General features: G+C 42.7%; 1 protein-coding gene across 3 annotated transcripts in view; it reads right to left on the bottom strand.

The window, feature by feature from the left end:
* The window catches only part of LOC132834850 (casein kinase I-like), a 214830-nt gene that overhangs the window by 167109 nt on the left and 20148 nt on the right, over positions 1-27573 (bottom strand). For 2 of the 3 annotated variants that reach the window (XM_060853927.1, XM_060853930.1), the window contains exons 2-3: positions 22860-22968; positions 3956-4382 (exon numbers count right to left, since the gene is read on the bottom strand). In XM_060853927.1, the coding sequence (XP_060709910.1) occupies positions 3956-4151 (196 nt within the window). In that variant the 5' untranslated portion in view covers positions 4152-4382; positions 22860-22968. The remainder of the gene's footprint in view (positions 1-3955; positions 4383-22859; positions 22969-27573) is intronic. The other variant, XM_060853929.1, reaches the window with a different exon arrangement.

The following is a 27573-nucleotide window of genomic DNA, read 5'->3' as shown; positions in this document are numbered from 1 at the left end:
GCCGCAACATAATCTCCAAACTTCTGTACTCAATGCTCTGACCAATAAAGGAAAGCATACCAAATGCTTTCTTCACTATCCTATCTATCTGCAGGTCCACTTTCAAGGAAATATGAACCAGCACTCCAAGGTCTCTTTGTTTAGCAACATTCTCCAGGAGGACCTCACCATTAAGCGCTAAGTACTGCTCTGATTTGATTTTCCAAAATGCAGCACCTCTCATTTCTCTAAATTAAACTCCATCTGCCACTCCTCAGCCCACTGACCCATCTGATCAAGATCCTGTTGTACCTTCTTCACTGTCCACTGCACCTCCAATTTTGGTGTCATCTGCAAACTTATTAATTATATCTCCTACATTCACATCCAGATCATTTACATAAATGGCAAAAAGTAATGGATCCAGCACCAATCCTTGTGGCGCACCACTGGTCACAAGCCTCCAGTATGAAAAGCAACCCTCCACTATCACCCTCTGTCTTCCACCTTTCAAGCCAGTTCTGTATCCAAGTGGCTAATTCGCCCTGTGTGCCATGAGATCTAACCTTGTTAACCAATCTCCCATGAGGAACTTTGTCAAATGCCTTACTGAAGTCCATGCAGATCACATCTACCACTCTGCCCTCATCAATCCTCTTTGTTACCTGTTCAAAGAACTCGATCAAGTTTGTCAGACATGATTCCCATGCACAAAACCAGTCCTTACCTTTCCAAATGCATGTACATCCTGTCCCTCAGGACTCCCTCCAACAACTTGCCCATCACCGATGTCAGGCTCACCAGTCTATAGTTCCCTGGCTTGTCCTTACCACCTTTCTTAAACAGTGGCACCATGTTAGCCAACCTCCAAGTCTTCTGGCGCCTCACCTGTGACTATCGATGATTCAAACATCTCAGCAAGGGGCCCAGCAATCATTTTCCTAGCCTCTCAGAGTTCTGGGGTCCACCTGATCAGGTCGTGGGGATTTATCCACTTTTATGCTTTTCAAGACATCCAGCACTTCCTCCTCTGTAATATGGACATTTTTCAAGATGTCACCATCCATTTGCTCATATTCTATTTCTTCCATGTCCTTTCCACAGTAAACACTGATACAAAATACTAGCTCAGTATCTCCCCCATCTCCTGCGGCTCCACACATAGGCTGCCTTGCTGATCTTTAAGGGCCCTATTTTCTCCCTAGCTACCCTTTTTGTCCTTCATGTATTTATAAAATCCCTTCAGATTCTTCTTAACCCTATTGGCCAAAGCTACCTCATGTCCCTTTTTTGCTCTCCTAATTTTCCTCTTAACTACACTCCTACTGAGTTTATACTCTAAGGAATGACTCGATCGTTGCTGCCTATACCTGACATATGCTTCCTTTTTTTTTCTTAACCAAAATGTCAATTTCTCTACCACCAGCCTTGTCTTTCACCCACCCGAACAGGAAGGCACTGTTTCTGGACTCTTGTTATTTTTTGAAGGAGAATTCTGAGGGTGGAAACAAGAGATGAAAGAGGATAATCAGATGGATGAATAACATTGAGACATGAACCTATGGAAGCTTTAAAAAAAAAGCCAGAGAAACAGCAAGACTATAGCAACTAATCTCCAAACAAATCGCAGGATTACTCCCTCAGCACTGCATAGATACTGTCAACCTAGATTTCTGTGCTTAAGTCTCTGAGGCACAATCTTCTAATTCAGAGGCCAAAGTTCGACCCCCTGAGCCATGGTATGAAACGTATAGTGAGGCTTTGGTTCTTCACATTGCACTTTGTTTGACCATTTGGCCCATTAAGGCTGCTCCTCCATTTGATCATAGCTGATAAGTTTCTCAATTCCATTCTCCTGCCGACTCCACTTAACCCTGGATCCCTTTACCAATCAAGGACCTACCTTGGTCTTAAATAGACACAGTGACTTGGCCTCCATAGCCTTCTGCAGCAATGGATTCCACAAATTAATCACCTTCTAGCTCAAGAAATTCCTCCTCACTTCAGTTCTAAGAGGTCACCCCTTCACTCTGAGGCTGTGCCCTCAGGTCCTAGTCTCTGCTAGTACTGAAAACATCTTCTCCACATGCACTCTGTCAAGACTTCTCAGTATTCAGCCAGTTTCAATCAGATTCCCTCCTCATCCTTTAAACTTTGTCACTATTCATTTGCAAGTTATTGATCTATACATTTAAACTTAACAAATACCCCAGAGACACATGATGCAAGTACTCAGGAAAGCAGACTAAGACATTTTTATACAATGTATGACAAGGTACGTGCACTATGTAAAGACCACCAATTTGAAAATAAATGTAACTTTCAACAGTACATTCTAATTATAGAAGTAACAACCAAAACGTACTCCAAATGAGAGTTGGCATTTGACAGCAAGAACATGTAACAGCTGCTAGTTCCGGCCTGTATCCAAACATATACGCAATTGTTTATGGCTTTGAAAACTAGGAGTGCCACCTAATTACTGTACAGGGTCCAAACCACCCTCCAATATCGACTCTGGGGCACCGACAGAAAAACAAGTTAATAAAGCTAATGGTCCTGCTATGGTTTAAACAAAAGGTGTGTGGAGGTAACAAATGTCTGCATGGAGTTATATATAATGAACACTGGGGCAAAAGGCCATTTGACCTGACAAACCTATGCCTGCATTTATGCTTTACACATTCTTCCTCCCATGTCTCTCAGCACTTTCCTTTTTCCTTCATGTTTTATCCAGTTTGTTATTAAATCTACTTTACTTTTTGAATTCAGTCTTGGGTTGAGTGTCACCAGGATGGCATTTATCATTTATCAGTGGTCACTCTGTAGCGAGCTGGCTTCATGAAGTGTTGCAAGGTAAAAATACAACAGAAGGCAATATGGCAGTGACACACCAGAGTCACGTGGAATTGACAGCATACAATAATGTCTAAATACCCATATACAGAGATCCCTTTCTTTCAAACAGCTGTTAAGTGATGTCAATTGGACATGGAGGGAAAGGATCTGGTCACCAGTCAAGTGTAGTTTGAGAGGTTAAGAACAAGGGGTCATTGATAAAAGGTTAAATGTAAGAGACTAGGAATGGAAAGTTCGGAGAACCTGGAAACCACTTCTGGAGTTGAGGAATAAAAAGGTTCTCAACATTGGATTGGGCAGTTGGATGAAGGAAAAGGAAGGGCTACCCCAGAGCTAGGACTCTGACGTGAGAATCGGAGCCACACTTGATGCCAAAACTAATGGTCATCTACAACTTCGCTCCCTTCAGAGGTGAAAGGCAAAGCCCTTCATAAACGTGCTTAACAAGCTGCCAAGTCAGAGACGGATAAGGCAGGTGATCAAAAGCTTAGAAATACATTTTGTAAACGGCTTTGTCAGAAATAGATGGAAAAGGTTGTGGGAGGAGCTGCTGAGAACTGGGTCATGGTGGCTTAAGCCTCTGCCCTTTCAGTGGGATAAAGGAGGGTTGCATAACAAGGGAAGAATGAAGACAGAAAGATTACAGAGGAAGATTTGAAAAGCAGTCACCTGCCCCAGTCTTGCACAGCTCTGACAAGATCAATGACAGAAATACACATTTACAACCCTCTGCCACCAAGCTGACAGCATCTGCTGAACAATTTTGTGTGTTAAGAATTAAACAAAAAACTCCAGTAAGAGTTGATTTGCTAATCAATCAGCTTTCCCTCAAGCAGCTCTTACTTATATCTGTCCTGATGAGTGCAGGAGAAAACGCTTCAACTGCATGCCTTTTTTTACAGCAATATTCAAGTTCCACACAAACAAGACACTTATTGGTTGCAGTTCTTATCAAGAGGGATGTGCTACACACTCCGCTAGCCACTGGTCTGTAGACACTGCCAGCAGCAAGTTTGAATTAGGAACAGGATATTTTTCAATAACTATCAGGAGGTTGGTTTTAAAATCAAAGTAGCCAAGAAAATATCTGACTGAGCAATGAAGGAGCTGTGCTTACCTAATCGAAGCTCCCCAAAGTTTCCACATCCAATCTTCTTGCCGACCCTGAAGTTTGGTCCAACCATAAGAACCCCAGATGACTGGTTTGAGCCAGGACGAGTGCCATGGGGACTCCGCGATGTCTGCTTATTAGGTCGCCGAATATCTTCCCCTTTCTCCTTCTCTCGGTCTCTGCTTGTTCGACCAGATTCCATAGCAGACAGCTGCTCACTGCTGATCAAAGTCAGTCCAGAGCTCTCGTGTTAAATGCGCCAACCTGGTGGGCAACACTGAGACCGTAAGTATAGTCAAAGGTGGTCATTGAAAAGCATTGTCGTCTTCAGATCTCATAGCCGTCCATCCCCTTATCGCCAGGCAAACCAATTAACTGACTCCGTCCTCATGGGTACTTCTCATTCACATTGGTTATGTAAAAAAAATGAACTCTGAAAAACAGAAATGAAAATTTTTTTAAACAATTCCTTATTCAAGCGAAGCATTATAATAAAACCATATTGATCATATTGATAAATCCTATTTGGGTTTGTTAGAACAACAGTCATTATCCATCCAGAGTCGACCACATTACTGTGAGTCTGAAGTCACGTGTAGGCCAGACCAGGTAAGGACAGCAGTTTCCTTCCCTAACTGACATTAGTCAACCAGATGGGGTTTTCCAACAATCGACAATGAACTTGTGTTCATTATCAGACTCATAATTCCAGACTTTTTTTTTATTGAATTCAAATTTCACCAGCTGCCATGGCAGGATTTAAATAAAAAGTCCCCAGAACATTGTCTGGGCCTCTGGATTAACAGTCCAGCAAGGCCAAGGACTCCCTCTTTGTTCACAGCAGTTAGAACATGGAGTGAACCATCACCATCACATCGACTGCTTAAAATAAACACATCTGCGCTGTAAGACCAATATATGAGAAGAAAGGAATGAGATATGCTGATAGGGCCCAACAAAGTTAAATGTGAGGAAGCGCTGGTGAATCATTAACACTGGCATAGATCTCCTGGACCAAATGGCCTGTTGCTGTGTTGTAAATTCACAGGAAAAGCAGGTGAAAATTATATTGAATATATAATTGCGAAACATTCCTATACTACCCCCAATCAGAAGAACACTGGTTTTAAATCAAAACAGTTATTTTGAGTCTCAAGGACTTGATTTCTGTCATAAGAATCAGCAAAGAACTCTACACAGTATCTTGGACACCTTAAGTTCCCTTTAAAAATTATTTCAGTGCCAAAATAAAACAAGAATCAGTCTATCACAGGATCTGTAGTAAAATGCAACATTTACTTGAGCTTTTTATAAAATCTGTAAAATCAAAATTGAGACACTCGACAGAAATTCAACAATACAGAAATCAATAAATGACAAAGTGCTCTGGTGGCATGTATAATTTGCATACATAATAAAAGACATACATAAATTCAAAGCATCAAGACAAAAATAAAACAAATCTAAATTATTTATGCTTATTGACTATTTTTGCATCTTTTGATTTTCTTTCTTTGCATATCATTCAAGTTGTGTATCAAACATGAATATGTGCAAGTTCAGAAAAAAATCAAAAATTGAACCAAATTAACCAGAACAGCACTTTTCTAATTTGAATGCAACTGTAACAGTAGAATTTACTATAAAACTGAAAACTATTTCTGAAGAGGAGTCACACTAGAAGCAAAATATTAATTCTTTCTCTCTCCACAGAAGCTGCTGAGTTTCTCTAGCATTCTGTGTTCACTTGAAAATGATTTTTGTTCATGCTTTTATAAAAGATCTTGGTTAGAGACAAAAAAAACCTGCAGTTTGCTGGAATCCAAAACAGACAGGCAGGAGGCTGAGAAAACACAGCAAGCCAGGCAGTATCAAGAAGCTTTGGGTGTAACCCTTCTTCTGGACTGGGGGTGGGTGTGGGGGGAGCTGCAGATAATGGGGGTGGCAGGGGCAGGAAGTGAATGGGGGTAGGCGAAGATAGGCAGAGGGTATGACCTGGTTGGTCAGTGGAAAGAATGAATTCGGTTGGTGTCGGGGAGCAGTGGAAGGGAAGGGGAGGGGCTGGGAAGGGAGTCAGGGGTTGGGGAAGGAGGTTATTTGAATTGGGGGGGGGGGGGGGGGGGGGGGGGGGGGGGGGGGGGGGGGGGGGGGGGGGGGAGAATGCAATAGATGCGGAGACTCCCTCCCCTTTCTTGATCTCACCATTTCCATCTCCAGCAATAGTCTCCAGACAGACATTTATTACAAGCCTACACATTCCCATAACTACCTGGACTCCATCTCCTCCCACCCAGTATCCTGCAAGAACTTCACCCCATTCTCCCAATTCCTCCATTACCATCATATATTCTCTGACGATGAGACATTCCACTCACGCTTCCCAGATGTCCACCCACCTTGAAGAACGTGCTTTTCCTCCTCTTGTCATTCAGACAGCCCTCCGCTGCACCACCTCCATTCCCCATTCAACTGCTCTAATCCCCCACCTTCCAAAGCAATAAAGACAGAGTCTCCCAGTCCTCACCTATAACCCGCCAGTCTCTGCATCCAACGCATCATCCTTAAACACTTCTACCAACTCCAACTAGACCCCACCACCAAGAACATCTTCCCCATCTCTCTCCACAGCCCTCCCTGAACCCAGCGAACCTCACCTCCCCAAGCAACCGAGAAAGATGGAAAACTTGCCAATACAGCACCTCCCTCACTGCCATCCAGGGCCCCAACAGTCTTTCCAGGTGAGACAGAGATTCACCTGCCTCTCCTCCAACCTAGCTTATTGCATCCAGTGCTCCCAATGTGGCCTTTCTACATCGGGCAGATCGAACGTAGGGGGCGACTGGACCTCCCAGTCACTGCCCATTTCAATTCCCCAACCACTCCATTTCTCACATGACTCCTCCATTGCCAAAATGAACCACAGTGCAAATTGGAGGAACAACATCTCATCCTCCGCCTGGGCAGCCTACAGCCCAGAGGACTCAACATTGAGTTCTGCAATTTCAAATAACCACCCTTCCCATCTTCTGACTCCCTTCCCAGTGCTTCCCCCTCCTTTCCACCACTACCTGCCACCAACCAGATTCCTTTCTCCCACTGACCAACCAAGTCATACCGTCTACTTGTCTTCACCTATACCCACTTCACCCCTCCCCCCGCCCCACCACCCCCTTTTATCTGCAGCTCCCTTCAACATCCACCCCCAGCCCTGAAGAGTGATGCCCAAAACGTTAACTTCTCAACTTCCCGATGCTGCCTGATTTGCTGTGTTCTTCCAACCTCCTGCTCGTCTACTTTAATAACAGATCTTGTCATATTGTAATGTCCTGCAATTCATAGGGTGAAAGGAAAGGCTGGTAGGGATAGGGAATGCTGGATGACCAAAGAAATCGAGGGTTTGGTTAAGAAAAAGAAGGAAGCATATGCAAGGTAGAGACATGATAGATCAAGTGAATCCTTCGAAGAGTATAAAGGCAGTAGGAGTATACTTAAGAGGGAAATCAGGAGGGCAAAAAGGGGACATGAGATAGCTTTGGCAAATAGAATTAAGGAGAATCCAAAGACTTTTTACAAATACATGAAGGACAAAAGGTTAACTAGGGAGAGAATAGAGCCCCTCAAAGATCAGCAAGACGATCTTTGTGGAGCCAGAGAAAAAGGGGGAGGTACTAAATGAGTATTTTGCATAGATGGTGACATCTTGCAAAATGTCCATATTACAGAGGAAGAAGTACTGAATATCTTGAAATGGGTAACGGTAGATAAATCCCCTGGACTTGATCAGGTGTACCCGAGAACTCTGTGGGAAGCTAGGGAAGTGATTGCTGGGCCTCTTGCTATTTGTATCATCGATAGTCACAGGTGAGGTGCCAGAAGACTGGGGGTTGGCTAATGTGGTGCCACTGTTTAGGAAAGGTGGTAAGGACAAGCCAAGGAACTATAGACCAGTGAGCCTGACCTCGGTGATGGGCAAGTTGTTGGAGGAAATCCTCCTTTTGGAGGGAGAGGACGTACATGTATTTGGAAAGGTAAGGACTGATTAGAGATAGTCAACATGGTTTTGTGCGTGGGAAATCATGTCTCACAAACTTGATTGAGTTTTTTGAAGAAGTAACAAAGAGGATCGATGAGGGCAGAGTGGTAGACGTGATCTACATGGACTTCAGTAAGGTGTTCGACAAGGTTCCCCATGGGAGACTGGTTAGCAAGGTTAGATCTCATGGAATACAGGGAGAACTAGCCACTTGGATACAGAACCGGCTCAAAGGTAGAAGACAGAGGGTGGTGGAGGAGGGTTGTTTTTCAGACTGGAGGCCGGTGACCAGTGGAGTGCCACAAGGATCGGTGCTGGGTCCTCTACTTTTTGACATTTACATAAACGATTTGGGTGCGAGCATAAGGGGTATAGTTAATAAATTTGCAGATGACACCAAAATTGGAGGTATAGTGGACAGTGAAGGAGGTTACCTCAGATTACAACAGGATCTTGATCAGATGGGCCAATGGGCTGAGAAGTGGCAGATGGAGTTTAATTCAGATAAATGTGAGGTGCTGCATTTTGGGAAAGCAAATCTTAGCAGGACTTATACACTTAATGGTAAGGTCCTACGGAGTGCTGCTGAACAAAGAGACCTTGGAGTGCAGATTCATAGCTCCTTGAAAGTGGAGTCGCAGGTAGATAGGATAGTGAAGGAGGCGTTTGGTATGCTTTCCTTTATTGGTCAGAGTATTGAGTACAGGAGTTGGGAGGTCATGTTGTGGATGTACAGGACATTGGTTAGGCCACTATTAGAATATTGCATGCAATTCTGGTCTCCTACCTATCGGAAAGATGTTGCGAAACTTGAAAGGGCTCAGAAAAGATATACAAGAATGTTGCCAGGTTTGGAGGATTTGAGCTACAGGGAAAGGCTGGGCTGTTGTCCCTGGAGCGTCGGGGGCTGAGGAGTGACCTTTTGGAGGTTTACAAAATTATGAGGGGCATGGATAAGGTAAATAGGCAAAGTCTTTTCCCTGGGGTCAGGGAATCCACAATTAGAGGGCATAGGTTTAGGGTGAAAGGGGAAAGATATAAAAGAGACCTAAGGGGCAACTTTTTCACAGAGGGTGGTACGTGTATGGAATGAGCTGCCAGAGGAAGCAGTGGAGGCTGGTACAATTGCAACATTTAAGAGGCATTTGAATTGGTATATGAATAGGAAGTGCTTGGAGGGATATAGGCCGGGTGCTGGCAGGTGGGACTAGATTGGGTTGGGATATCTGGTCAGCGTGGACGGGTTTGACTGAAGGGTCTGTTTCCACGCTGTACATCTCTATGACTCTATAGGGGTTATGTTCTTGAAAACCTTGGAAATAGTAGTATTCACAAACATAGACCGCAGTGTGTATCATCTCCTCCAGAAGTAATTTCCTTCAATTTTATTTTAATACCTTCAAATAAGTGAAGATCAGACTCTCAGTAGCAAGGGAAAAGGTGCACAGTACATTTTTGTGGGGTTAAGAAAATTTGTATATAATAAGACTTAACTGCAAATGGACTTTAAGTCATAAATTTGTCAGCAAAGTAATCTTTGAAAGTCACTTAAGATACGGAGAGTTAGATATTTTGCCATACAATTTGCTCATTGTAAAAATAGATTCTAACAGCACATCACACATACACATACATGGGGGTATCTCAGCATTTTTTGGAAATAATAAGGTGCAACCATAAAATCTTGTTTTCAAATGGAACGTATATATCTATGACCAGACTGCAGTTACATCAAACAAACAGATTTATTTAGTATTTTTATTCAAATAATCCAGAGTTTTCAACTAGGGTTCCCTGGAAGCCAAAACAAAAAAGGTTTTGGGCGCATCCCTGAAGACTTCTATGTAATTTTTAGCTCACTTGAATTTTTCTTTTCATAACATCAACAAATAATGGTTACAAATCATTTAAATAATCATTTAGAGATAAAGTGCAAACTTTTTTAGATAACTACAACTAAAGCATGGTTCTTACTTAGTGATTTTTGAGAAGATTTGTAGCTCAGGTTGAAGTTTTAGATGTAGGCTTGCTCGCTGAGGTTGAAGGTTCATTTCCACATGTTTCGTCACCCTTCGCCTGAGGCTCTTTGAAGATGTTACCTAGTAGGGTGACGAAACATCTGGAAATAAACCTTGCAGCTGAGAGAGTAAAACTACATCTATGGCTCTTTCTTTCCGTGGCTTTTGTTTTTGAACCTTTTGCATAAAGCAATCCAACTAGAAAAGATTAGGAGCTCAAAGAAGGTGCTAAAGAGCCACAAAACAGCTTCCAAGCCACAAGGCCGGGTCCCCTGTAATACAAATAAAGCAAGCCCTTGACTTAGCAAGTGCATTACCTCACCACTCATCACCTCCACTTTACGAATGCAGTGCTCAATCTCTGGTTCTGATTGGTCTCTGGTTGCTGGGGCAGAGTTCTAGATCCAAATTTGGAACAGACATTCAACAGAATTCTAATGTCTGATGGGTAGTGCTAACCATCCCACCATATGGGCTGCGTGTATGCACAAAACGAGCTCCCTGCTATAAGTGTTAATCATCTTATGAGCCACTATAAACATTTTTCAAATTCTTCCACATTACTCTTCAAGGTTAGGGTATGAAGTATATTTTAAAAAGCAACAGTTATGGTCTCACGTCAATAGTTGATTTGACTGTTCAAATTCTGTGAATTTTTCCTCAGATTCTCAGTATGCTCTCCGCGTCATTTCAATATTTCTGTGCGCCTGAGTGTTATCACACACAACTCAAATCTGGTCCAACTACCATTCAAATGAGTTTTAGCTATCATGAGTGTGGATCAGTCACATATCCCCAGACTCCGGTAGCCATTTGCAGTAACAAGAGAGAGTCAGTTACTGAACACAATGAAAGTTAAGATTATAAATGAACCCAGTAAAGGGAAATTCTATTCCCAAGATAATGTACTCAGTACAAGCACAGTATCCACAACGTTGCAATTACTGACATAATGGCTGCATTCTCAATGCTCTCCATATAAATCAGGATGAACCGCAGCCAACTAATTGCCATCAAAAATAATGGGCCATTCTTCACAGCAGAAAGGTCAAATGCTGCCACAAACCAGGCAGTGACAGCCCCAACCCATCTGGAGAGAAGCCTCCCCCCAAAGTAATGTGTAATGACACTGACTGCATTCTGCCAATCCTATCAGTAAAACAGAGGCTGTTACTGTAACTGTGAAATCAAGTCTCACCTCGGGTGGTCTGCCTTGGAAAGGCAGAAAGCTGCCAGTTAATGTGTACGGCTGCGCTGCAAGGTCCTCGGTAATGGAAACAGAAGCTTCAGAAAACAACCCGAGTTAACTTAAACAGTAGCATGCTCCACATCTGTAGCATTTAATTATAAAAGGAGAGAGTACTCAGATGCTTCATCTTTGAGCAATAAAGCAGGCAGCCTCCCTTGGATATCCCCACTGGGTTTATGACAGAACACTTGCATTTATATAGAACCTTTGACAGCCCCATTACACTTCACAGTCAATGAAGTACTTTTGAAATGAAATCACTGTCTTAAGGCAGGAGACGTGGCAACCAATCTGCATTCTAAATTCCCACAGGGGAGTGGGACGGATTAGCTCAGCTGGCCAGACAGCTAGCACGTGGATCAAATAACAGCAATCACACAGGATTTGATTCCTATTCCACTTGGGACCTACCCCATCACCCTAAATAGAGCAGAGTAACATGGCACTTTGCCAGAATTCAGTGGACAATCACTGAGAGCTTGTCTTCAGGCAGCAAACTTCAAGTCCTTATTCCCACAAAACGCAACAGCTTTGAAGAGGAGATAAATTCTTTTGGACAAGGTTAACTGACACATATTGGACCAGCAAGTGAAAATTCCCTTGCTCTTCAAACTAGTGCCAGCAAATCTTGGCATCCATCTGACGGGACGGATATAGGCGGTATGTCTAAAAGTGTAAAGCTCCCTCAGCACTGTCACAGAATTGCTGGTTTAGAGTACATTTTCAAATCACAACTTTCTGACCAAGAAGCAAGAGCACTGAGACACAGCTAATATCTTTTATCAACATGGGCCATAGTTATTGCTGGCTGATCTGTAGTTTAGCAATATAAATCTGGATATGAAGACTTATTTCAATACAGATACAGCCCTGAAGAAGGGCTCATGCCCGAAACGTCGATTCTCCTGCTCTTTGGATGCTGCCTGACCTGCTGCGCTTTTCCAGCAACACATTTTCAGCTCTGATCTCCAGCATCTGCAGTCCTCATTTTCTCCTTTTAACACCCCAAGTAGCACCAGATTAGATAAAAGGTGCTCTCAATTCAAAGTTTCTCACTTCAAATTATCTGATGATTCAAATTTATTTCTGTGCTGAATCCCATCTTTCACATTAACATCACTGATTAATTTCGACCAAACCTCAGCATAATAATTACTCTGTATCAGTGGACTGTCTATAAAAATACTCAAACATAATTTTACTCTTCTGCAATATTGCACTCCGCTTTCCAACTGCCATTGCCCGTGATTGTGCACCAAGTGCAACCCACCATGGTTTTTAATCCCAGTAAAGTTAGTGTGTGCATATGACTTTCAACAATTAAATTGGGTCATCTCAGATTTGCTTTTGCTGCTTCAATCCTTTCACTGAATGGTTGATTGTACTCTCCAATGATTAAAGCCAAACCGCACACAATATGTAGCCAGGCGTCATTAAGATCTGTGGCTTCCTTTCCCAAAAGCAGCTGGAGATGCCACAGCCAAACGCAGAGCAATATTTTACAATAATGAGATGCATATAGTAAAGCTCAAAAGTATTCTTTAACCTCCAATGTTCACTGTCAACCAAAGGTACAGGTTCTGACAGCAGGACAGCAAGTAATGGATCCAAATGTGCAATTTTAAGTGTGAGAACTCAAACATTGTATCAGACAACTATTCAAACTCTGGAGGAAACATTCCACCTTTTCTCTCCAGCCATGATGCATTAGTGCTCCCCCACCTTCATTCAAATCTCCTTTGTCAGATTAAATGATAACATCCCAGCATTATCCTTGCTGCAAGACTTCCACTGTGGAAATCATCTTTCAGATGGGTTCTCAAGTTGATCATTTAATACAACTTTACAGCCGAATGAAGTCACTAAATTAACAGACTAGGAGTAATGAGCTTCCTGAGGCTGTCCCCAGAAATTTAAACCCATTAATCCAACCAGTAGATTTTAAACTTTTTGAATATCAGAGAATGAGTTTTAGACAGACACCAGTTCAGTGTTCAACAAGCATATGATTTGCATCTTAACTGCATTTTAGTAAATAGTTCAAAAGGTGTCATAAGTCAACAGAACAATGAGTGTACAATTTGGGGATTCATATGAACCAAAAATGTTCCTTGGTAGGAAATTCCAGGATGAGTTAGAACACTCAATAACATATAAAACAAATTACAACAGGCAGAATTAATCTTGAAATTACATGGAAACCACAGAGAGGTACCTGTGAATTAATCACCATCACAGGAGAGTGTAACAGGAGCTTTTCTGGCTCTGAGCTACAGTAATTAACCAGTACCTGGTTTCTCAGATACAAAACAACATAAGCAGGCAAGCAATTTCTCACATTGCAACAACACTTTCCATAAGAAAATAAGATATATTAGACCATTTGGCACATTAAATCGCAGAGCAGATTCAGTCATGGCTGACGTGCTTCTCAACCCCATTCTCCTGCCTTCTTCCCATTGAGATGTTAAAGGGTTAAGTTGTTCTGCTGACCTGCAAGAAATTGGATGTCCGGTGGGTGGGTGGTATGTTTATCTGTCTTGCAGGCAGAATGTAAAAATTTACATAGCCTTCTCCTGCAATTCAGAAACAGTAAGAACATTGCAGTTAAAGAAACTGACCACACCCTGCAGTGAGAAAAACGATTTACACGAGATCTTGCCAATAAGTTAAGATACAACCATATTGCTTCTGGAAATAATCAAATCACTACATTGTGTCTTTGAGTGGCATGTGTCTATGTGGAAGTGACTGGGGGTTGTCTTGTGGGCATTACTGACTGTGACGTAAAGTCTTGTATAAAAGAAGAACTGGTCCCTGTTACAAGAGATCCCTTGATACGATTTGCAAGCATTGTGAGGAGTGTCAAGTGATCCTCCAAGCTTGTACTTGCTTCAGAAATTATGGCTGTTTACAGAAGTTGGTGTATTGCAGTTGCATCAGGTATGTAAGAATCTCAAGGAAAAGAACCTAACACCATAACCCTTGGTCCCCTTACTAATCAACAGCCTCTCTCTTTCTTAAATATACTCAATGACTTGGCCTAAGCAGCCTTCTGTGGCAATGAGTCCCACAGATTCAGCACCTTCTGGTTGAAGTCCTTCCTATTCATCTCAGCTCTAAAAGGATGCCCCTGCACACTGGGGCTGTGCACTCAGGTTCTTATCTGTCCTACGAGTCGAAGCACCTTCTCCACATCACTGCTATCCAGGTCTCTTAGTATGCTGTACATTTCTATCATATTCCCTCTCCAGCCCACACCCAACCCAACCATCCTTCTAATCTCCACCCAATACATACCCAGTGTCCTCAACTGCTTCTCATATGACAAACCCTTCAGGGATTATTCTTGTAAATCTCTTCTGGACCCTCAAGACCAGCACATCTTTCCTGAGATATGGGGCCCAAACCACTCGCAATATTTCAAATGCTGACTGACCACAGCCTTATACAGCCTCAACAGTACATCTCTTCTCTTTGCTTGTATTCGAGCCCTCTTGAAATAAATGCTGACATTGCATAGTCTTCCTAACCAATTGAACCTGCAAGCTAACCTTAAAGAGTTCAAAGTAGGACTCCCAAATCCTTTGTGCTTCAAATTCTGAAATCTTTCCCCATAATCTATGCCTCTGTTCTTCCTACCAAAGTACATAACCTCATTTTCCCATATTTTATTCCATCCAACACTTATTTGCCCTCTCACCTTTCATGTCCAACTGCTTCTGCCACCTCCCTGCTTCTTCAACACTATCTATCCTTCCACCTATCTTTGTGTCAACTGAAAACATAGCAACAATGCCCTCGGTTCCTTCATCCAAATCATTAATATATAACGTGAATAGTTGCAGTCCCAACACTGACTCCCTGTGGAACTCCACTGATCACTGACCCTTTTACCCCCTTTCTCTGCCTTCTGCCAGTCAGCCAGTCCTCTGTCCATGCCAGTATCTTGCCCCTAACACCATGGCTCTTATCTTATTAAGCAGCCTCCTCTGCAACACCTTGCCAAAGGCCTTTCGGAAATTCAAATCGATCACGTCCACCGGCTCTCCTCTGTCTGACCTGCTCATTATCTCCTCAAAGTAATTCTAAAAGATTTGTCAGAACTGTACTGGCTCCACCCTATTATACCATGCACTGCCAAGTATTCCTCAAACATAGACTCTTAAAACCTTACCAATCACCAAGGTTAGGCAAACCAGCCAAGTTTTGTCTTCTGCATCCCACCTTCCTTAAACAGCAGTGTTACATTAGCCATTTTCTAGTCCTCTGGGTCCCTCCCTGACTCTGGTGATTCCTGAAAGATCACCAATCCCTCTGCAATCTCCTTTAGAACTTCAGGGTGTATTCCATGCTGGTCCTGTGCTTTATCCACTTTCAGACTGCCCAGCTTCCTGAGCACCTTATTCTTCGTGATGGCCACTGCACTCACTTCTGCCCCTGACTCGGACCCTGAAATTCTGGTATGCCGGAGTCTTCCACTGTGAACACTTTCACACGTCCAATAGAATCAAAGGGCAGAAGCCGCTTTACAGATGGCATTAGCAAACTGACAAAGAACAAAGACCGGATACACATTCACACTGCGAATTTCACAACCTCTGTCCAAGTGCATTTCACAGCCACTAAAACAATCATTTGAAGTGCCGTTGCGAGTTTAAATGCAGAAACCTCACAAGACACTTGGCCAGCTCTCACAAGCAGCAATGGTAGAAGACCATAAGATACAGGAGCAGAATCAGGCTATTCAGCCCATTGAGTCTGCCCCACCATTTGATCAGTGCTGATATATTTCTCAACCCCATTCTCCTGCCTTCTCTCTGTAATCTTTGATCTCCTTACCAAGCAAGAGCCTATTTATCTCTGCCTTAAATACACTTAATGACTTGGCCTCAAATGAGTTTGACAGATTCACGATACTCTGGTTGAAATTCCTCCTAACCTCAGTTCTAAAGAATTGTCACCTCACTCTGAAGATGAGTCCTAATCTCCCCCACTAGCAGAAACATTTTCTCCAAGATCACTCTATCCAGATCTCTCAGTATTCAGCAGGTTTCAATCACGTTCCCCCCTCAACTTTCTAAACGCCACATATACACCCAGAGTCCTCAACCGCTCCTTATATGACAAGCCCTTCATCTCCAGGATCATACGTGCAAACCTTCTCTGGGCCCCTCCAAGTCCAGTACATCCTTTCTTAGATACAAGACCCAAAACTGCTCACAATATTCCAAACCTGGTCTGACCAGAGCCTTATACAGCATCAGCAGTACATCACTGCTCTTACATTCTAGCCCTCTTGAAATGACGGCATTTCCCTTTCTAACTGAATTAACCTGCTTGTAACTAGTCTCTTTGAGATTCAGATTTCCATAATCTTTCCTCATTTAGAAATAGTCTATACTTGTATTTTTCCTACCAAAGTGTACAACCTCACACTTTTCCACACTGTATTCCATCTGCCACTTCTTCATTCACTCTCCTAGCCGTAACAAGTCCTTCTGCAGTCTCCCCACTTCTTCAGCACTACGTGTCGCTCTACCTATCTTTGAGTCATCTGCAAACTTAGCAACAATGTCCTCAGTTCATTCATCCAGGTCCCAATACTGACCCCTGCTGAAATCAACTAGTCACAGGTTGCCATCCTGATAAAGGCCCCTTTATTCCCAAGTTCAGCTAAACAATCAGATTAATCATTCAGTGACATTGGTTAAAGGGAGGATCTTGGCCAGGATAGTGGCCACTATCACCTGATGAAGGAGCAACGCTCCGAAAGCTAGTGTGCCTCCAATTAAACCTGTTGGACTATAACCTGGTGTTGCGTGGTTTTTAACTCTGATGAAGCAGTGGTATTAGTGACCCACTTTCTATTTATGTGTTTAGGTTTCCTTGGGTTGGTGATGTCATTTCCTCTTATGTCAGTTCCTGTGGTGATGTCAGATAGTATCTCAGCCTTAAAATGTGCTCAGGTCTTTGCAAGGATTTAAAGCACAACCTACAAGCTCAACAGGTGAGACCATGAAACCTAACATCTGAAACACAAATTACCACCTCCGCAACTATCATGTCCTTATCTTTTTTTAAAAACGTGTAAAGGATGTCTCAGGCTCTTCAGAGGTGCTGGGAAAAACAAGCGTCAGAGTGTGATTTAGGAGACAACCAAATACTTAGGTAAAAGACCAACTTTCAGGCAGGAATTGCAGAGAGATACAGAGAGAAAGAAATACCCAAGAAAACTGATCACACGTCCAGAATCATGCTGAGCATTACATCTAACAGATATCGGGTGGATACACCAACTGGCTTAGCACTTTGGAGGAGGTCTTCCATGAGCCAACAAATTTGTTGTCTATTACTGTTCAGCTGCTTTAACAGCACCTGAATGAACGACAGCATCAGTAACATCCCTGGCCACAAGTCAAAATGCAGTCAGCGAGTTGACAATTAATTCAGGACTCCCATGTGGCTTCTCAGACTGCAGGGGTTAGGCATTTTTTTTGGAGGGGGGTGGCATTTAAGCTTGGATTCCCTCAGAGAACACTGCAAACTGGTTCAAAGAAACGAGACTTAATCCCACTCTCTGGCACAGCTTCCGAGATTATAATTATAAATTACAAAGTCACGGCAAAATAAAACTCCATGCCTTTCCAAGGGACAAACTTGAGGGCATATCAGTTGCTCAAGCAAAAGAGAGCTGCGGCCTGGAACAGATGGATAAACATGCAGATCCCAGACTTGCTTTTTGTCGTTATGCCACTTCTCCAAATTGGCATGCTTCACAAACATCACAGCTGGAGAGGGGACAGAAGGAACACTGCAGAAATCCTGCAGGCTACCTGCCAATTATTACGAATTGTGACCTTGGGAGAAAGGCATACATCAGAGCTATCCGCTGGTATCAACAGGTAAATGGACAAGAGGGAAAAAAAAACACAAGAAGAAAGAATCATAGAGACCCAACAAACAAAAAAGGTCTCTCGTTTCATTTCAGCATTGGCTCCATCCAAAAAAAGTCACACACTCAAATCACCATGTAGCAAAATTTAAAATTGTCATCCAACATTTTTTTTAAAAGGAGAAGCCCATAACTTCTAGTTTTGGCAGCCAGGATTAAAGGTTAGACACAATACTGATCAATTCTCAGAATATTAACTGATTACAACTTTTGTCATTTTGTTTTAAAATGGAGCAATGGAAGGCACTGACGGCATCCTGGTGTTAACATAATTTAATGCTATTAACAGAGTTTATTGTGAACATCACAATTGGCAGACAAAAGGAAGTTCTGCACAAGTGACTCATCCTTCAAAAACACAGATATTCATAAGTCAACTTTGGGCAGACCATTCTATTATCCTTCTCATTCTTACAGAATGGTTTTACAGCTCCCAAAGTCGATTCTTGAATGAGTCTAACATTTTCATGTCCATCACTGCATCTGGGGAGTCATAACTGCACGGTCACTTCCACAATCTCTTGTGCAAGCCCAGGACTCAGTGATGTAATGGAGGAGTTATTCTCAACAATAAAGTTTAAATATTCTCTCATTCACTGGGCTATGTAACTAAACACAAAGCAGCAGCCAGCCAGTGTTGTGTTCACTCATTAAAACCATTTTTTTTCCTCCTACATTACCCAACAAAATCAGATCCAACATTTCTGATGGAAATTGGAGGTGATAAATTAAGACGAATCTAAAACTGAAAGTAACATCATCTCAGAACTGAGGCATTCATTAACACAACAGATTTTAGTAAAACAGCTGAAGTTAAAACAGGCAAATAATATCTCAGTTCTCATTCAAGCCGACATTTCTGACAGGCTTCAGCTCTACAGAAACAACAATACTTCGTTAAAAATAAATAGTAGTCTGAACAAAACCTGAAAAGGCAAATATGGAATGTAAAATGACAACTTTACTCAATAACTTTAATTGGAAAATTGAGTGAGAGCAACATTTGAGAGCAGAATCACACAGCACAGTTGTAGAACAGAGCAACCTGGGGATGCAGGTAAATAATTCTTTGGTGTTTGCATCAAATATAGTTAGGATAGTTAAAAAGGAGTTTAGCACACTTGCCTTCATTGCTCAGTCCTTTCTGTACAGGAGTTGGGAAATAATGTCGAGGTCATACAGGACATTGCTGATGCCTCTTCCTACACCCACTTGTAGGAAGGATATTATGAAGCTGGAGAGGGTTCAGAACAGATATACCAGGATGTGGCCTGAGTATGGTATAGATGAGTTATAAAGAAAGGCTGGCTAGGCTGGGACCTTCCTCACTGCAGCGGAGGAGGTTGAGAGGTGACCTTATAGAGGTTTAGAAAATCATGAGAGCATAGACGGCATTATTCCCCTAAAATGGGGGATTTCAAGACAAGAGGGCATATTTTCAAAGTTAGAGGAGAGTGATTTAAAAAGAACATGAGAAGCAAATTTTTTTAACACAGTAGTTCATGTGTGGAATGACGAAGTGGTGGATGTGGGCACATTTACAATATTTAAAAGGTACTTTGGTAAGTACATTAATAGGTTGAAGGATATGGACCAGGAGCGGGCAGGTAGGACTAGCTTAGTTTGGGATTATATTTGGAATGGAGTGGTTGGTCTGTTTCTGTGCTGTATAACTATGACACAGAAAGAAATCTCTCAGTTTACCATGCCCACCACTGCTTTTTATAAGAGCTGTCCAATTTTAGTCCCACTTCCATTAGAGGGAGAGACTAGGGCCCGAGGGCACATCCTCAGATTGAAGGGACAACATTTTAAAACCGAAATGAGGAGGAATTTCTTCAGCCACAGGATGGGGAATCTGTGGAATTCATTGTCGCAGATTAGTAAGGGAATTAAAGATTATGCCAACAGGATGGGAGAAAGGGGTTGAGAAACTTACCTGTTATGATCGAATGGCAGAGCAGACTCAATGGGCAAATCGCCTAATTCTGCTCCTATATCTTATCATCTTACTTGCAATCTCATCAAAAGCTTTGCAAATTGCTTTTTCCCATTTTCTAAGATTTAGCCAAATCACTTTTTACAGTGACAAGTGAATCATAAATTAATGAGAAAAATCATCAAGCCTCATTTGACATACCCTTCCAAACCCAGGACCACTACCATCCAAGATCGTCAAGACCAACTACTGCTCAAGAAGTTTGACATCATCTGAAACAAAGCAGCCAACCTGACTGGCACCCCATCCACAAACATTCACCCCACCACTATAGACGTATAATAGCAGCAGTTACGTACAAAATGCACTGCAAAATTTGACCAAGTCTCCTTAGACAACACCTCCAAAATCTATGATATCTATCAATTAGAAGAATGAGGGCAGTGGATGAATGGGGATATCAATCCTTCAAATTCCCCTCAAAGCCACACAATGTCCTGACTTGGAAACGTATCACCATTCCTTTGCTGTCACTGGGCCAAACTCCTGGAGCTCCCCAACAGTCCTGTGGGTGTATGTACACCTCAAGGATTGCAGCAGTTCAAGAAGGCAGGTTACCATCACCTCCCCAAAGGGAATCAGGGAAAGGCAATAATTGTCGGCCCAGCCATTGCTATCCACAGCCCATGAATGAATAGTGAAAAGAAAACTCAGTACTCTTCCAGATTTTTCATCAAGAAATTTATCAACAGGGCTCTTGATTGTCCCAAATATTCATGAATGAAAGAACCAGCCAGTTCCTCCTTCAAGCCACACACCATCCTACTTGGAAATCTAACACGTTCCTTCAGCATTACTGGGTCAAAATCTTGGTACTTCGTCCCTATCAGTACTATGGGTGTACCTACATCTCTCAGACTGTAGCGAGTCAAACTAGCACCTTCTCAATGGCAATGAGGGGTGGCTAATAAATGCTGGCACAGTCAGCAACGCCCACATCCCAGGAAAGAACATGCAACAAATCTCTACTTGTTCACATGCTAATGGTTTTCATGTATGCCCTCTGGTTACTGACCCCTCCGCCAATGAAAATGGTTTCTCCACACAGCCATTCATAATTTAGAAAATCTCTAGTCAATCTCGCCTTAACCTTCGCTGCTCAAAGAAAACACTGAGGAGGAACGTCTCCTCCCAGAGGGCAGTGAATCTGAGGAATTCTTTACCGCAGATGGCCGTCAAGACTGGATTAAGTATATCCTCGGTTGAGATAGGCTAATTTTTAATCAGTAAGGAAAGCAAGAGTTGTAGGGAAAATACAGGATAATGGAGCTGAGGATGATCAGACCAGCCATTATCTCATGGCACACCCTGTCCTTTGATCCCAAAAGATCTGTGGGTCAAGAATCAGTCACGTAAGGACCCATGGCAAAGCTTTGTAAGGCTGACAAGAACAGCTGAGAAAGCCTGCACATCTGTTCTGGCTATTTGGCTGCTTCAATTCCCTTACCATTTCCCTGCAATTACCTTGCTTTCCAGAAAATTATTCAACTCACTTTTGAGAGCCACGCTTGAATCACTGTCACTCTCAAGCAGTTCGAAACCATTCACCGCACGATAAAATGATTCTTTTCTAGTCACTTTTGGTTCTTTTGCCAATCACTTTAAAATCAGTGGCCCCTGATTTTGAGAACTTCCACCAATGGAAACAATTACTCCTCTGTCTAGACCTCTACCAAACTCACTCTCAGTAATATCTTACCTGGGGAGAACAGTCCCAGCAGCCCATTCCCTAGTTATGTGCAGACCCTGAAAGCCACCGAATAGTCTATCACATAGTATTTACAACCTTCAAAGCAAGGCACACATCATTAATGGAACTCTCAAAAATAGTCTTGTCCACCATTTCCCTAACCCTAAACCCTATAGACAGTGGGTCACAAAACTAAACATCACGCAACTTAAAACCTTCACCGTCATACAAGGATACCATGTACAACTACCCCAATCTAACTTAATTAGTTGAATCAACTACTGGAACTAGCAGAGTCAACGCCTTAAATAGTCTCACGTTTGGTATTGTGAAGTAGTGATACATTTCAGAAATGCATTCTCTGCTATAAAATCTGATTTTTAAAACTAGATGAAACTAGACAAAATTTCCAAGCCGAATGGCTTCAAAAACAACCATGTTTCCAAATGAGAGAAAAATTGCCACAGTATTATCTCTTGCTCATTGCAGGGAAGGTGCTGATTGTCATGGCAACCAAATGTTTGGCTCAGTCACTTCATAGGGCAGGAGCACTTCAGTATTGAGTGGAGGACTGGAGTCTAGAATAGCCCAAATTGGGGAGAGATAGACACCAGAGACCATCTTACAAATAAATAGCACCCTTCACAATCTCAAGACCTGGTAGAGGGCCTCAAAGCCAAAAAAAAATGCTGTCACTTAGTGTCGTGAACATTGGCAATATGATGGCATTCTCAGGAATGTTGGTGAAAGGATCATAGTCATCTATGACATCTCTGATTTTCTGATAACAACTCAAGTTGTATTGGACTCAGCATCTGCCTGGTTGCCACAGTGGGATTTGAACTCTGAATACCTGTATTACAGGCTATGCTACTGCACCGTTTTAACTCGGATTGAATTAAAAACAGTGATCAAAACTGTGCCTGAAAGAGTAAACTAGCAAAGAAGCCATAGACTTACAGTTACCTGGGTTGCTGGTGTTAGAAATGGTAGCCGTCCCTCTTGGAGAGAAAAGTAGCCACAAGGGTTGGTATCATCATTCACAGGCAGGGCAAAATCCTTAACCTCCAGTTTACTGAAAACAGAAAAACGGAACAGGATTGTGTTGGGAGGGACCAATGATTTATACAGCCCTTTAGAGAGTTTCCACATAAGCAAATGGAGTTTGGAATACAGCAACACAGTCAGCTGAAATTGACAGCACACACCTTTGCTTTCACCGTCTCGACTTCTATTCACCCAGCTCCAGCACCAGGCATCCTGCAAAGCTGCACTATAAACTTTGCTCTGATCTACAAGTGACTGCTGCCAGACCATTTGAGAGTACTGACTGCATTTAACTATCCATAAATGCAGTGTTAATGGACCAGCTGTGCAGAAAGGGTGTCGTGCAGGAGGGAAGAAGGTGTCACAAGAGGTGGAGAGAAAGGGGAGGAGTGTGCAAGGGAAGGGGCTAATAGGGAGAAGGCACAAAAGGAAGGGCCTGTGGATGGAAGGTGGGAGCAAGAGGCAGGGAATGTTAAAGTGAAGAAAAGGGGTTAGAGGGAGGGAGAGAAAAAGGCAGAGGGAGCAAAGAAGGGAGGGTGCAAGACGGAGAGAGTGACACAGGGTGAAAGACAGTCGGGAGAATTACAGAGAGAACATCATTATCCTTTTATTCTCATGCTAATCTCAGCAACCTTTCCCTGAGCCCACGGTAGAGGCTAACAAATATATCCTTTAGGGTTGGGATCACAAGTGACAAGAGAAACAGCTCTGATAATACTGAAGAAAAATAGAAATGTTCTGCACCTGTAAGCAATGGCACTTGGTTGCTGCTTGCTCAAGAGTGCAGTAGTACTACAAAAGCCTAAACCTATGCTCTGTTCTGTTAGGAGTAGGATCAGATTTTAACTGGTCCAAAGGCTGTTCACAAACAAATCACCTAATGTGCTAAACTGTTATGGTAACAGTGATATCAGGGGTTAAGGCTTGTGGGTGACCAACAGTCGGTCAAACATCACGATTTTATAGTCTCTTTACCATTTTCCCAACAGTTCAGTACCAAGATAAATTAAGAATATTTCAACGTGAACAATTGAGGGCCTGATTGAGGTGCAGAGAGGTGGACTATGTGGCCAGGCAATGTGATTCATCACACAATGGCAGAGGCAGATTTATGTGACCATTTACTCTTCCTATGAGGTGACCCTGCCATATTTTCCTTGGAATGACGCGAGCGCACGCACAGACAAATCAATCACTTCACAACCTGGCCTCATGGTTTATGCGATTCCACATTTTAGTGTGTTGGTGCACAAATGAGACAATTTTTTTAAAAAATTAAGTCTTAAAGACCTTACATCGAAGTAACCATTCCGCTAAATATTCATTGCTAATTACACCTCCTCCACAAACCAATTCACACGGACAGTCGGTATCATCAGCGCGATAATGGATTTCAGCAAAGCAGATTGTGAGGGTTCTTTTGAATATCACTCAGAAGTGGGTGGTGCTGGTAAGCAATATTTATTGCTTCACAGCAGATGATGGCTCATACAGTCGACTGGTTCACTAGAACCCCAAAAGGCACACAGAGCCAACTGACTCCCAGTTGGTCCCTGCAGTCTGCCATGGCTCACTGAGCAGCCTCCTCCTCTCTGACTCAGAAGGACATGGGATCAAATCCCCAGAATCCAGCACAAAAATTTAGTTAGACACCTCAAATGGAATATTGAGTATCTCACATCTATTTTATCAAGAATCCACTTGCTCCCTCAGATGAATGTAAAGCATCCCACAACTCTCGGGTGAATAACACGTTGAATAACGGGGGAGTTATCCCTCAATTAACATCACAAAACCAGGTTCTCGGATTATATCCACATACTGTGCACAAATCAGATGTCCTGCTTTCCACACTATAGCAGCGACTACATCTGGGAGAAAAGTAAATCTAGAATATCGTTCTTAATCAATGGGTTTGGAGACAAATGGGACAGCAGAGTTGGGAAAAAGATCAACAATGATCAAGTGTAGTAGCTAAGGCTCGAGGGACCATTTGGTTAAATCATGTTCCTTTTCATAAGCTGTTGTTTTTTTCCCAAGGGGGAAAGCCATGAAAAAGTGAGTACCAGAAGATTAACTGAACCTAATGCTGTGGTAGAATTTGCACACTGCATTGGACATAGAAGCACAAACAGGCCATTCAGCTCATCGATTCTGCTCCACCATTAAACCTCTGGATGGGTTCACCCTGTCAGAATCTGAAACATGAACCATGATGCTGAATATTTCCAGCATTTTCTGAGTTGGTCTTTAAGTTTTCACCTAAGGCCCACATCAATTGGTGACTGCACCCGAAGCTGACTGGGCCCCAACCTCAGGAACTCCCTCCCTCCCCCAAACCCCTTAAATCTTTCTACTTCTCCTCTATTAAACTATCCATTAAATCCTACCTCTTTCATCAAGCTTTCAGTTACCAGGCTAAATAAGCGGCTGAGTGACAAATCCTGACTGATAATGTTTGCCAAGTGCCTTAAAGCAATGTTAAAGCCACATAGAGACAGTTGGATGAGGAATACAGATATCCAGTTAACGCTCTGGCACATGGGTTCAATTCTCACCATGGCAGCCCTGGAATTGAAACAGGGACAGTGATGCTGGTCATGAAAATATCAACTGTTATTAAAAATGCCCAGGAAAGGAGGAAATCTAACATCTTATCTGGTCTGGCCTACACATGCTCAGATCCAGCAATGTATTTAACACTTAACTACCCTCTAAAATGACCCAGCAAGCAACTCAGTTCAAACACAATTAGGGAGATGTAACAAATGCCAGCCTTGCCCAGTAACGCCCAAAGAGTTTTTAAAAACGTCTGTAGTGGTTGCCTTTATATAGCTGAGGGCTTGGTTACAGCAGCAGAGAGCAGATCACGAATCAGTGAAGCAGATATGGAGAAGCAGAAAGAGAGAGAGATGTGAAAAAGGAAAGGGGGAAGAGAAAGGAGGGTGTGGGGGGGGAAGGGGGGGCAGAGAAACGAGTTTGGTGTTACTTCTGATAAAGTGGAGTCCTTCTCCCTTAAAATGTCATCTTTTTTAAAACCAGGATATTATTAACAGTTTTTACCAGAGCATCAGAAAAAAACATCAATAGTATAAAGGCTGCACAATCTGTCTGTTCAACTCACAAGACACCAAAATTAAGGTTGCTTGATCTCCTGGACCCTACAAAGATCTGAAAAAACATGCAAGACAACCTGCAGTCTTTTTTACTTCAATAGTATCGTAGATATACATCCCACTTCCACTGTTTGAAGTAGCTCAGTGTGAAACAGCTTTGAGTGCGAAGCACCTCTTGGTCTCAGAATTTCAGAGCACAGCTGAAGCCCTCTCCACAATATACGGATGTTTCTTCCTCTGTGCAGGATGAGTCAGAGAAGCTTCCTGCTACTCCCTCGCCGATCACCATCCCTCTTCTATTATTGTACTGTCAAAGAATCTCGATCTGTGCCTCTGCCCACGAGTGAAAAAAAAGACTGCTGCACCGGCCTTGAGATGAAGACAGGAGCGAGCAGCACAGTATTCATTTTACAGGCAAGTGTCTTAATCACTGAGCACATCAAAGGGATTCCTTCTGTTTGCTGACTTAAACACACATGAATCTCACTCACGGACAGCTACTTTGAACAATCGGAATGGAGATACAAAAAGATCAAATGGCAACAGCTTCTGTGGTTGTGTAGAGTGGGGGGAAATGAAAAGACACCCTGTACAGAGTTCTTTTCACAAAACAAAACTTCATACTCCAATGTAAACTGTTTCCTGTAAAACTACCCTTTCCATGTGTTCAGGAATCAAAATGAAAGCTAGGGAACCACTGTTCAACTTGGTACAATACAAACAATCTCCACATACAAGGTCTTCCTGGCAAAATGTCCATAAGTGTACGATGAACAGAGTTATTAATGTGGAACTGTCAAAGGGAAAGGTGAGCGTCTCATCTCGAGAACCAGTCAACTTCCACTGTTCAGAAGTAGCCTCAAAGGGCACACCATCCCAGCTCCCTGTTCTTTTACAGGAAACCTAGGTACGACCTTTGCAAAGTCATTACGTACACAAAGATACCAGACTAAACACGAGTCCCTGACTAACGACACAAACACATGCCGATTGTGGCAAGATTTACACGATAACATGGACGACAAAGTGAAGTCAAGTAGATCTTCTCTCCAATGAGCTCAATGCATTCTACGCTTGTTCTGAACCGAAGGTTAGTCAAATGATGTCCAAGTGACCAGACAACTTCGGGTGCGCCTGTACTCACAGTCACCGCTGCAGGCATCAGATAAGCCTTCTTGAGGGTGAACCCATGGAAAACGACTGGCCCAGATGGAGTCTACGACCGTGCACTCAGGTCCTGCACAGACCAGCCAGAGGGAGTATTCACAGACATCTTTAACCTCTCCTTACTCAGATGTGAGGTTCTCACCTCACCAATGGCGGCTCTATGTCAAAAGAAAACCAGGTGTCCCATGACTTCTGATTTATCGTCCAACAGGTTTATTTGAAATCACATGCTTTCAAAACGGTGCTCCTTCACCTGACAAAAGAGCAGCACTCCAAAAGCTTGCTGATTTCAAATAAACCTTTTGGATTATAATCTTGTGTCGTATGACTTCCGATTTTGTCCACCCCAG

Source organism: Hemiscyllium ocellatum, chromosome 42, assembly GCF_020745735.1.
Source record: "Hemiscyllium ocellatum isolate sHemOce1 chromosome 42, sHemOce1.pat.X.cur, whole genome shotgun sequence".
In the NCBI taxonomy this organism is placed as follows: Eukaryota; Metazoa; Chordata; class Chondrichthyes; order Orectolobiformes; family Hemiscylliidae; genus Hemiscyllium; species Hemiscyllium ocellatum.
The sequence above is the reverse complement of the archived record's forward strand: the minus strand, read 5'-3'. Positions and strand labels throughout refer to the sequence as shown.